This window comes from Zalophus californianus, chromosome 3 (assembly GCF_009762305.2).
Source record: "Zalophus californianus isolate mZalCal1 chromosome 3, mZalCal1.pri.v2, whole genome shotgun sequence".
Classification (NCBI taxonomy): domain Eukaryota; kingdom Metazoa; phylum Chordata; class Mammalia; order Carnivora; family Otariidae; genus Zalophus; species Zalophus californianus.
The window spans coordinates 145,757-158,155 of record NC_045597.1 but is presented as its reverse complement, the minus strand read 5'-3'; the positions used below and the strand labels follow the sequence as shown (position 1 = coordinate 158,155).

Here is a 12,399-nt window from a genome sequence, read left to right as displayed (position 1 = left end):
GAGAACTTTTAAAATCTATCTTAGCAACTTTCAGATATGCAATACAGTATTATTAACTCTAATCACCATGTTGTACTATTTTTATTTTTAGAAGGCTTGCATGTCATTATCTGTCAAAACATCTATTACTAAAAGCTATTAGTTTGAACTCTGTAAAATTATATTTATGTCAGAAGTGATTGCATCTGTTGGAAGTCTCTTGTCCATTAGTCTTAAGATTTTGATATGTGGAAAGTGTATTTCCTTTCACTGTGGTTTCTGTGTGCGTAAGGCTCGCGACTGTACCGGGGCCAGAATGCCAGCCGACGGTTCTCGTTCGTAGCAGGCGAGGTCAAGTGCCTGCCAGCTGGCTCCCCCCGTGGGAGGGCTTTAGGAATGGGCAGTGCTGAGCCACAGGGAACTGAAATTGCATGTGCTTCTAAGTCTCCCAGCAACCCCCCTTGATAAGAAAGAGAAAAAGAAGGGGAGAATGGGAATGTTTTTTCTTGTGAGCTGTACTTGTGTCTAATGATGGAGGCAGTGCTGTGTGACCGTGGGAATGATGGAGTTTCTTATCTTATTCTCCTTGTGGTGTTTCCTTTTAGGAGCAGACATTAAAGACAAATTAAAATGCTATGACTTTGATGTGCATACAATGAAGACACTAAAAAACATTATTTCACCTCCGTGGGATTTCAGGGAATTTGAAGTAGAAAAACAGACTACAGAAGAAACAGGGCTTGCACCACTAGAAACCTCAAGGAAAACTCCAGATCCCAGACCTTCCTTGGAAGAAACCTTCGAAATTGAAATGAACGAAAGTGACATGATGCTGGAGACCTCTATGTCAGACCACAGCACATGATTGCAGACAGCTCTCAGCTCCATTTTGTCCTGGGGGAGGTCAGGGTTTCCTCACATCCTTGTCCTGTCTTCAGAATTCCCCATTTCTTGACACGAAGGCAGACTGCACCTCTCCGTTTAGGCATAGAGACGTGCTGGAAGAGACCGGACTGCACACCTTTGCAACACATGTTTTCTGATCCTACAAAACAATTCTGTGTAGAGGAATAAAGAGGTAAATTGTGTATTACGTCTTTTTTTTTTTTCTTTTTCAATCAGCTTTTCTTTTGGACTGATTTTAGGTTTATGGACAAAAGCTGCAAAGGTAGCAGAGAGCTCCCACAGACCCCTCACCGGGTTTCTCCCCATTCATGTCTTAAGTAACCAAGGAACCTTGTCATAACGGAGAAGTGCATGCCGTCCAGGAGCCACACTGCACTGAGCTCTCCTTAGGCTCCTCTCTGCTGTGACCATGTCTCAGGCTTCTCTGGTCTTTCATGACCTAGATGGATTTGAGGAGGACTCGTCAGTTGTTTTGTAGAATATCCCTCGATTTGAGTTTGTTTGATGTATTTCTCATATTGGACTAGGGTTCTTGGTTTTGGGAAGAAAATACTACAGATGTGGATGAAGTACTGTTCTCATCACATGTTAGGGGGTACACAGTATCAGCATGACTTATCACAGACGGTGGTAATCTTGATGGTGTCTACCAGGTTTTTCTACTGTAAAGTTACTTTTTTCCCCCCCTACCCATAATGCATGCTTTAGAAGGAAGTCATGAGGGGCACCTGGGTGGCTTAGTCGTTAAGCGTCTGCCTTCGGCTCAGGTCATGATCCCGGGATCCTGGGATCGAGCCCCACGTTGGGCTCCCTTCTCCACGGGAAGCCTGCTTGTGTTCCCTCTCTCACTGTGTCTCTCTCTGTCAAATAAATAAAATCTTTTTAAAAAAGAAGCAAGTCATGAAGTTCAGCCTGTCCTCAATAGGACCAAGGTTTTGTTTTTTGGGGGCTTTGTTTTTAGGACCAAGGAGTTTAAGCTCCACCCCTGGAAAGGAGAATATCTGCGTATATTATTTGCAATTCTTCTATAATGAAAATTTGTGTCTCCTCCCGTTTATTCAACCATCAGTTTGGACTTATATTTTAGATTCTAATCCTACACAATATTATTTTAGGGCTTGGGTTGTTTCAACGGCCATTGGGAGCTCCTTCAGCTTGGCTCCTGTGGCCCTGTGATATACCCCCATCCATTTGTTTTTTTGTTTTGTTTTTTGTCTTTATTCTGGTAAAATATACATAACACGAACTGTGGACTTCAGTTAATAATGCGTCACTATTGATACAAATACACCAGTGCAAGGTGTGGATACAGGTGTGGGTGGGGAGTCCATGGGAACTTGTGCTTTCTGTTCCATTTTCCTGTAAACCTAAACTGCTCTAAGAAATAAAGTGTGTGAGTCTGTGGTTATAGAGATAGGTAGATAGCCATCTTAACCATTTTTAAGTGTACAATTCAGCGGCATTTCCGTTAAGCATTAACTCCATACTCATCCCTCCTGCCAGCTCCTGATGATAACCTCTAATCTTTTTCTTTTTTTTAAGATTTTGTTTATTTGAGAGCAAGAGAGAACACAAGCAGGGTGAGGGGCGGAAGGAGAAGCAGACTGCCCACTGAGCAGGGAGCCCGATGTGGGGTTCAATCCCGGGACTCTGGGATCATGACCTGAGCCGAAGGCAGAGGCTTAACCACTGAACCACCCAGGCGCCCCCTGATAATCTCTAATCTATTCTATGTCTGAATTTGCCTATCTAGACCAATTTGTATAAGTGGAATCTTACAGTATCTGTCCTTTTGTGTCCAACTTTACCTAGCATATTTTTAAGGTTCATTCCTCTTGTAGCTTTTATGAGCACTTTATTCCTTTTTATGGCTGAGTAATATTCCATAACACATATCATCTATATCACATTCATCTGTGGATGGACACTGGGTTGTTTCCACCCTTCAGCTATTGTGAATAATGTTGCTATGAACAGGAGTGTATAAATACCTGAGTACCTGTTTTCAGTTCCTTTGGGTATATGCCAGGGAGTGGAATTGTTGGCTCATGTCTTAATTTGTGCTTAACTTTTTTTCTTTTTTTTTAAAGATTTTATTTATTTGACAGAGAGAGACACAGCAAGAGAGGGAACACAAGCAGGGGGAGTGGGAGAGGGAGAAGCAGGCTTCCCACCGAGCAGGGAGCCCGATGCGGGGCTCAATCCCAGGACCCTGGGATCATGACCTGAGCCGAAGGCAGACGCTTAACGACTGAGCCACCCAGGCGCCCCTCGGTGCTTAACTTTTTGAGGAACTGGCCAACTTTCTACAGCAACTGTCCATTTTATATTCCCACCACCAGTGCATGAGATTCTGGTTTCTCTGCATCCTTACCAGGGCTTTTTACTTTCTTTGTTATTATAATCATTCTAGTGGGTGGAAAGGAGTAGCTCTTTTGGTTTGATTTGTGTTTCCCTAATAACTATTGATGTTGAGCATCCTATCCTGTACTTATTGGCCATTTGTATGTCTTCTTTGAAGAAATGTCTATTCAGATCTTGTGTCCACTTTTACTTTTTTTATTTTTATTTTATTTTGTCTCGTTTGTTTTGTATGTTGTTATGTCACCATACATTACATCATTAGTTCTTGATGTAGTGATCCACGATTCATTGTTTTCGTGTAACACCCAGTGCTCCGTGCAGTACGTGCCCTCCTTAGTACCCATCACCGGGCTAACCCATCCCCCACCCCCTCCCCCCAAACCCTGAGTTTGTTTCTCACAGTCCATAGTCTCTCATGGTTCTTCTCTCTCCACTTTCCCCCCCCTTCATTTTTCCCTTCCTTCTCCTGATGTCCTCCATGCTGTTCCTTATGTTCCACAAATAAGTGAAACCATATTTGTGTCCACTTTTAAATTGGGCTGTTTATCTTTTTGTTGTTGAGCTGTTGTGGTCCTTTATCAATTCTGGATATTCTCAGATATGTGATTTACACATCTCTTCTCCCATTCTTTCTATTGTCTTTTCACTTTTTTTTTTTTTTTTTAAGATTTTACTTATTTATTTGACAATGAGAGAGCACAAGCAGGGGGAGCAGCAAGCAGAGGGAGAGGGAGAAGCAGACTCCCCGCGGAGCAGGGAGCCCGATGCAGGACTCGGTCCTGGGACTCCGGGATCATGACCTGAGCCAAAGGCAGACGCTTAACCAACTGAGCCACCCAGGCGCCCTGTCTTTTCACTCTCTTGATAGTGTCCTTTGATGCACAAATTTTTAACTTAAGTTTATCTATTGTTTATGTACTATGCTTTTGGTATTATATTTACAAAACTATTGCCAAATTCAAGGTTATGCAGATTTTCACTTAGGTTTTCCTCTAAGGTTTCCATAATTTTAGTTCTTAAAGTTAGGTCTTTGATCCATTTTGAGTTAATTTATGTAAATGTAGTAAGTTGTTCAATTTCACTCTTTGGAGTGTGGATATTCAGTTTTCCCAGCACCGCTTCTTAAAGAGACTCTCCTTTCCCCATCGAATAGTCTTGGCACCCATGTCAAAAATCAATTGTTGAGAAATACGAGGGTTTACTTCTGGGCTCTGGATCCTCTTCCATTGGTCCATATGTGTATCCTTAATGCTCATTGGTCCATATGTGTATCCTAAATGCTAGTACCGCACTGTTTTGATTGTTGTAGCTTTGTACTAGGCTTTGGAACTGGGATGTGTGAGTTTTTTTTTTTTTTTTTTTGAAGTTTTATTTATTTGAGAAAGAGCACAAGTAGGGGGAGAGCAGAGGGAGAGGGAGAAACGGACTCCCTGCTGAGCAGGGAGCCTGCCGCGGGGCGATTCCAGGACCCTGGGATCATGACCTGAGCAAAGGCACAAGTCTAACCGACTGAGCCACCCAGGAGCCCCTCCAACTTTGTTCTTTTTCACAATTGTTTTGGCTGTTGTGGCTTCCTTGAATTTCCATATGCATTTAGTTTTGTTTTTGTTTTTTTCCATTTCTGCAAAAAAAAAATGGCATTGGAATTGTCACAGGGATTTCATTGAATCTGTAGATCTTAATATCATGTCATCTAATCCATGAACACAGGCTGTCTTTCCATTTATTTAATTTTCTTCCAGCAGTGCTTTGTACTTTTCAGTGTGCAAGTCTTTCACCTCTTTGGTTAAATTTATTCCCAAGTATTTTATTCTTTTGGATGCTATTGTAAATGGAATTGTTCTCTTAGTTTCCTTTTTGGATTGTTCATTCCTAGTGTATAGAAATACAACCAGTTTTTGTGTGTTGACTTTGTATCCCGAATGTATTTATTAGCTTTAACAGTGTGTGTTTGCACCCATGTGTGTATTTTAGAGTTTTCTACATAATAGGATCATGTCATCTGCACATAGAGATAGGTCTACTTTTTCCAGATTTGGAAAGCTTTTCTTTCTTTTCCTTGTATAGTGCTCGCTTCGGCAGCACATATACTAAAATTCTTTTCCTTGTATAACTGCTGTGGCTAGAACTCCAGTATTATGTTGAATAGAAGTGACAGAAACAGGCACCCTTGTCCTGTTCCTGATCTTAGGGGTAAGGCTTCAGTCTTTCACCATCCAGAGTGATGCTAAGCGCAGGCTCTCACTGATGCCCTTCACCGTTTTGGAGAAGTCCCTTTCTGTTCCTAGCCTATTGAATGCTTTGTTGTTTCTTTTTATCAGGAAAGGTTGCAGATTTTGTCAAATGCTTTTTTTTGTGGATCAGTTGTGATGGTGAGGGGTAAGGAGTTCTAGGATTTTGGGGGCGCCTGGGTGACTCAGTCGTTAAGCATCTGCCTTCGGCTCAGGTCATGATCCCAGGGTCCTGGGATCAAATCCCACATCGGGCTCCCTCCTCTGCGGGAAGCCTGCTCTCCCTCTCCCACTCCCGCTGCTTGTGTTCCTGCTCTTGCTATCTCTGTCAAATAAATAAATAAAATCTTAAAAAAAAAAAGAGTTCTAGGATTTTGGGGCTGTTGAGGGGAAAATATGACCATAAGGTGGCAGTAGCCCATTTTATTTGGGCAGCTGTATTTGAGCAGCTCTTTGGGGGCAATGTGGTAGCAGCAGGGCAGGAAGTCTCGGGGTTAAGAGGTCTGAAGTGCGGTGGCAGTGTGGTCTTTCACAGTCCTGGGATTTGTCTTATTTACAGCTAGCAGATGCTGGTTGTAGGTCTGCCTGGTATGCAAAACAGGCCAGCTCTAGATGGCTAAAGATATGCTTATTTAAGCTATATTTAAAACAATTACATGTGTAAAAATTGGATTTGGTATTGTTGGGCTTCAGCTAACCATCTCCGCCTGTGAAGAAGTAAACAACATGGGGGTCAATATACGGGAGACATCTCTGTTTCGTTTATATAACATCGTGTAGATTTTTCCTTCATTCTGTTAATATGATATATACTGATTGATTTTTGTATGTTGAACCAGCCTTGTGATCCTGGGATAAATCCTGTTTGGTCATGTTGTATGATCTTTTAATATAATGCTAAATTCAGTTTAATTATTTTTTGTTGAATTTACATATACATTCATAAGAGATATTTATTGGTCTGTAGTTCTCCTGTAGTGCTTTTGGATCTTGTATTGGGGTAATACTGGCCTCATAAAATGAGTTAAGTAGTAGTCTCTCCTCTTCAGTTTTTTTTGGGAATTTTTTGAAAAAGATTTGGTGGAATTCGACAGTGAAGCCATCTGGTCCTGGGCCTTTCTGTGTTGGGAGCTTTTTGATTACTGATTCAGTCAGTCTCCTTACTTGTTACAGCTGTTTCTTTTTGGGTCAGTTTTGGTAGTTTGTATGTTTCTAAGAATTTGTTTCATCTGGGTTATTCAGTTTGTTGGTTCATAGTATCCTGTTATCCTTTATTTCTATAAAGTTTGTAATAATTTCTCCTCTTCCATTTTATGATTTTAGTAATAAGAGCTTTTTTTCCTCCTCAGTCCATCTGGCTAAAGGTTTGGCAATTTTGTAGAGCATTTCAAGGCATCAGCTTTTGCTCTTAGTAACTCTCTGTTGTTTTTCTAGTTTGTATTTCATTTCCACTTGAATATTTATTTCCTTCTGCTAGCTTTGGGTTTAGTTTGCTATTCTTTTTCTGGTTCCTAAGATGTAGTTTTATTATTGAATTAAGTTTTTTTTAACATAAGCATTTAGAGCTATAAATTTCCCTCTGAGCACTGTTTTTGCTGCATTCCATAAATGTTATGTTGTGTTTTTTTATTGGTGTTTAGGTATTTTCTTATTTTCCTTGTGATTTCTTTTTTGACCCATTGGTTTTTAAGAGTGTGTTATTAAATTTCCCACATATTTGTGAGTTTTCTGGCAACCCTTCTATTTTGAATTTCCAGTTTTATTCCATTGTAGTTGAAAAGGATACTTTGTGTAAGTTTAGTCTTTCTAAGTGTACTCAGACTTTTCTTGTGGCCTAATTTATGGTCCTTCCTGGAGAACATAGGCTGTTCACTGGAGAAGATTGTGTATTCTGCTTTTGTTAGATGGAGTCGTCTGGTTGGTTTATAGTACTTTTTTTTTTTTTTTTTGCATGACAAAGTCTTTACTTTCAAATGATTATCAGTACACCAAGTAAGAACATGTATACAAGAAGTTCTTGAATTCTATCATCTAATAATTTTGGGTAAGAGAAACTAAGAGCAGCCCGAACAATATATACTAGTATTCGCTGTTCCACCCTTAGCCGAGAGGACTTAAGGGCAGCTGCTGCTTCACACAAGTCACAGTAACTATTTACTACTTTTTCATAGAGAAAGCCCCTGACCTTCAAGAAAGCTTTAGGGAAAAAAAATATTTAATCCCTTTCTTTCTATAAACAGTTTTTTTTTCCTACATCTAAGAAAGAAAAAGTATTGATACATATGTTGCTTGAACTAAAAGGCATAGGAAAACAGACAACGTATACACATTAAATTTCTAAGAAACATGAGGTAAAAGGAGAAAATCTTTGGATACGCTCTACATTTGTACAAAGAAGCTAGATTTGCTATTCTCCAAGAAGTGAAGGGACCTACTACGTGATACACAGAAATAATTTAATGCCTTTTCACAAGGGTGTAACTACGCAAGCTTTGCTGAAGCTTCGTATTCCATGAAGGCATCTAACATGCCAATCTGCACGCAGAGCTGCTCCTTCCTCCCCTATCCATTTATGCGGTAGTTTTCATGGATTTCTGGCCGGATGTCACAGACAAAGGCCAGCAGGTTATCCAGGACTTCATCCCTTTTCTGCTGGAAGTAGGCCTGGAGGATGGTCATCTTCTCCTGGGTCTCCTTCTCCACTTTGGTGCTGTAGCTGCCATGGGATCCCAGAGCCGCAGCTTCCTTGGCCTTGAACTCCTTCTCTCTTTGCAGACGGTATTGTTAAATTTCAGCCTGAGCTGCTGCTTTGGCCTGCTTCAGCCTCCGGTTCTTTCGCTTGCGGGCCTCTGACACTTTCTTGGCGGCCCGCTTCTCGGCCTGCAGCAGCTGCTGAATGCCCTGTGACTGGCTGGCCATGGCTGCGGCGACTCTGCGGCCTAAATCGGTTCGAGCGGGTCCCTCCTATAGTACTTTTCAAGTCTTCTATTTCCTTGTTGATCTTCTGCCTCCTAATTCTGTTACTGAAAATGGAGTGTTGAAGTCTGAAACTGAGCGTAGAATTGTCTCTTTCTCCCTTCCATTTTGCCAGTTTTGGCTTCATGTATTTTGGGGCTCTCTTACTGGATGCATATATGTTATTCTTCTTTCATCTTCTTGATGGATTGACCCTTTTATCAATATATAATGTCCTTTTTGTCTCTTAAAACAGTTTTGCCAGCCCAGCTCTCTCCGTTACTATTTACATGGGATATTTTTTCATCCTTTTACTTTCACCCTTTTGTGTCTTTGTATCTAAGCAAGTCTCCTACAGATGGCATACAAATGGATCATATTTTTTTTATCCATTTTGGGTTTTAATTGGAGAGTTTGATCATTTACATTTGAAGTAGTTACTGATAAAGAATTTAGCTTAAGCTGCCACACAGCTGTTTGTTTTCTGTGTGTGTCGCCTATTTCTTGTTCCTCAGTTCCTTTCTTTTTGTGTATTTGTATATTTCTGTATTTTTGTTTTTTTTCTGGCTAACTTGGGGATTACATTTTCCATCTTAAATTTATAACCACCTAATTTGAGTAATCCCATGTATGTTAGTAGCATACACTGCTGCTATGTGCCCCGCCTTCCCCCTTTCTTAATATTGCTATTGTCACAGGTTACGTCTTTATTCATTGTTCCCATTAACATTGATTTATAATTTTTGTTTTATTCATTTGCCTTTTAAATCATACAGGAAAAAAATTACAAACCAAGAGTACACTAATACTGGCTTTTTTATATTTACCTATGTAGTTGTCTTTACCCTTGTTCTTTATTTCTTGATAGGATTTAAAATTATTGTTTAGCATTCTTCCGTTTCAGCCTGAAGGGCTCGCTTTGGCATTGTTTGGCATTGTTTGAAGGGTACTTGTACTTGTCTATCAGTGACAAACTCCCGTAACTTCTGTTTATTGGGGATGTCTTAATTTCTCCTTCCTTCTTGAAAAATGGTCTTGTCAGATATGAAATTTTTGATTGACAGAATTTCTCATTCAGAGCTTTAACTATGTCATCTAATGGAGATAGGATTGTATAATTCATTTGTCGAAATCTTGCAAGCCCTCATCCTGACTTCAGCAGGTACAGTATCCTACTTTGTAATGGTTTCGGAGACATTTATTCAGAGCATGATTAACAAAGTATTACACAGAAACCAATTTTCCTGGGCCTTGGGTGGCTTAGTGGGTTGGCTAAGCATCCAACTCTTGATCTCAGCTCAGGTCTTGACCTCAGGGTCATGAGTTCAAGCCCTATATTGGGCTCTATGCTGGGAGTGGAGCCCACTTAAAAACAATTTTTTTTTCCTGGCATCTGAAATGATCCTTTAAACATGAAAACTTTTATCTTCACCTAAAATGTATTTATTTAACAGAGAGAGAACAGCGAGAGAGGGAACACAAGCGGGGGAATGGGAGAGGGAGAAGCAGGCTGGGACCTTGACCTGAGCCAAAGGCAGACGCTTAAAGACTGAGCCACCCAGGCGCCCTTCAGGGCGCCTTTGAAGTAAGGCTTTGTACATTTGAGGAATCTGAATGCAGCTATTGATGCTTCCAGGGCCCAGCATCCAGGCTGTTTCAGCTTACCACAGTGAATAATGCAGTAATGCACGTGGACCATGAGTTACCTACTACTGTCTAGACTCAAATACTGAGGTTTTGAGTTTTCATCTTTATTTAATGGCTTTTTGGTCTCTTCTCTGTCAGGTATCACATGTACCTATTTCTATGCCTCCCCTCTTTAGCTAGGGCTAAGAAAATCAAATGACTGTACTTAAAATAGTAATTTTTAAAATAGATAAAAAATGAAGATATTTGATGCTGTTTTCACATTTATTTTGCCTTCCAGACCAAAATATTTCTTCATGTAATTTCTTCATTGATTATGTGGTATGATTTTTTTAGGTTTCTGAAAGAGCAAACTCCTGATAAAAAGGAGCCATTACCATATTGTCAGTGCTTTAAGAAATAAAAGGCAAAATCCAATTTGTTTTTTAGATCAGCAGCTAATGCCAATGTTTAGGCTTCAGAGAGTATCAAAGAAAGGTAATGTGTAGTTGTATTGTCAAGTATCTTTCTATTGCTACCCAATTTTGTACTCTTACAATGATAGTTTCCTAAAAAGGAATCCTTGCCAACTTTAAAGTGACATAAAGTACTGTCCTTTTCAGAGGAATAGGGGGTATTCTGGTCACCTGCTGCTTTAAACCACGGCCATTTAACAATTAGATGTGCTCCCAAGTAAAATGTGACCAGCATTTACCTCAGGACCACATTCATGTGTGGCAAAGTTAAGTTACCTACTTTATTCACTCTGATGTTTGGAGGTTATTTTGCCTTTTGTCTATAGTTCTGTGTGTATGTAAAACAAAACATTTTAACAGGCTTGGTGATGTCTAGGAAGCTAGATTTTTTGTGATGTACTTATTTTTTGTATTTTTACATAAAATCTTAAGCTATTTTATATCTCATTCACTATACCTTGAAATTTGTATTATAAGATTTCTTTAATGTTCAGAATGTCGTCAAACCTGAGTTCTAAAATTCTGTGATTTTTGTGAAGCCATTTCTTAGAAACTTTGTTCATGGCAGGAAGTAAAGAGGGGCACCAGGGTGGGGTGGCCCAGTCAGTCGGGCGTCTGCCTTTGGCTGGGGTCCTGATCTCGAGGTCCTGGGATCGAGTCCCCTGTTGGTCCCTAATTTCCCGCTGGCCGCCTACTGGGCGAGGCCTTTCCACCCCTCGCAGGCCCCAGACCCTCCCGAGACCCGACTACCCGCGCCAGTCGCGCTTTGCCAATCCCGTGCACTCCCGGGCCGGAGGTCCGGGTCCGGGTCCGGGTCCGGGTCGGGGGTGCTGGACGTGGAGCATCATGGGCCCGGGGGGGAGGGGCGGTGGCCCAGTTCTCGCGACATTTCGGCCCGGGCGGGAGGCAGCAGCGACTTCCCGGCGGGTGCGAGATGCGCTCAGAGAAGGAGGGAGTGGGAGGCTCCGGGGTAGCCGTTGCTGCGCGGGGCCCGAGCGGGAGAGAAAAGCTGTCGGCTGTGGAAGTCCAGTTCCGCCGGGAGTCGCCGCGGCGAGAACCAGAGGGGCCACCAGCCTCGTCCTTCGACTGTGGGGGCGGTACAGGCAAACCTCGCGAGGAGAGGAAGACGGTTCTGAGCAAGGTGGGGGGGAAGGGCGGGGCCGACTAACCTCGCGGGAGGAGGAGGGTCTTCAACGGGGTGGGTCGAGGCGAGAACGGAGTGGTGCGTGCAAACCTCTCGCCAGGAGGGACGGTCTTGAGCGAGGTGAGGCGGGGCCGAGGGCTGGCGCGACGCTGCAGGCGGAGGGGCGCTCAGGCTGGCGTCTCCCGGAGGCGGGTGGGCGGGCGAGCCTCGCGAGAAGAGGGATGGTCCTGCGGGAAGGCGGGGCGGGCTCCGGGTGCGGGGTGGCGCGCACGGGGCGGCGCGCACGGGGCGGCGCGCACGGGCTGCGTGGTCGGGGAGCGCGAGGTGGGGGCCGGCCCCCTCAGCGCCGCCGACCGCGGCCCCGCCCGACGCGGCCCCTCGTGGCGTGGGGAGGAGGAGCCGCGCCTGGAGCCTGTGGTGGCTCCGGTCGGGGCTCTTCCGACGCGGCCCTTCGTGGCGTGGGGAGGCTGAGCGCGGACATGCTGCGGCCCGGGGCGGCGGGCGCCCACCGCGGGCTTGGGAGGTTGGAGTTTCCCCCTCGGGCGCGGACGGTACGTGTGGTGCGCACAGTCGGCGGGGCTCCCGAGGAGGGAGCTGTGTGAGGCGCAGCCCCTTCTGACGGCCGTGCCGTGTCCGCGCGGGGTGGGCGCTCCTGCCGGACTCCTGGCGTAGCGCTCCCTGAGCCTGAACACGGGCGGCGTTCGAGGGGTGGCGGCGC

At 43.5% G+C, this 12,399-nt stretch overlaps 2 protein-coding genes and 1 pseudogene across 21 annotated transcripts in view; 2 read left to right on the top strand and 1 right to left on the bottom strand.

Annotated features, from left to right (window-relative positions):
- CDC16 (cell division cycle 16) overlaps positions 1-1,072 on the top strand; it is a 29,669-nt gene extending 28,597 nt beyond the window's left edge. For 2 of the 3 annotated variants that reach the window (XM_027588278.2, XM_027588279.2), the window contains one exon: positions 585-1,065. In XM_027588278.2, coding sequence (XP_027444079.1) covers positions 585-844 — 260 coding nt within the window. In that variant the 3' untranslated portion in view covers positions 845-1,065. Of the gene's footprint in view, positions 1-584 lie in introns of all 3 variants that reach the window. The other variant, XM_027588277.1, reaches the window with a different exon arrangement.
- A 6,340-nt stretch (positions 1,073-7,412) lies between these two features.
- On the bottom strand, positions 7,413-8,414 carry LOC113919360 (annotated as a pseudogene).
- Positions 8,415-10,969: 2,555 nt separating this feature from the next.
- Positions 10,970-12,399, top strand: part of UPF3A (UPF3A regulator of nonsense mediated mRNA decay) — a 32,815-nt gene continuing 31,385 nt past the window's right edge. For 7 of the 18 annotated variants that reach the window (XM_035726529.1, XM_027588266.2, XM_027588264.2 and 4 more), the window contains exon 1: positions 11,369-11,678. In XM_035726529.1, coding sequence (XP_035582422.1) covers positions 11,384-11,678 — 295 coding nt within the window. In that variant the 5' untranslated portion in view covers positions 11,369-11,383. Of the gene's footprint in view, positions 11,679-12,014; positions 12,233-12,399 lie in introns of those variants that run through there. The other 11 variants (XR_004819939.1, XR_004819940.1, XM_027588265.1 and 8 more) reach the window with 6 other exon arrangements.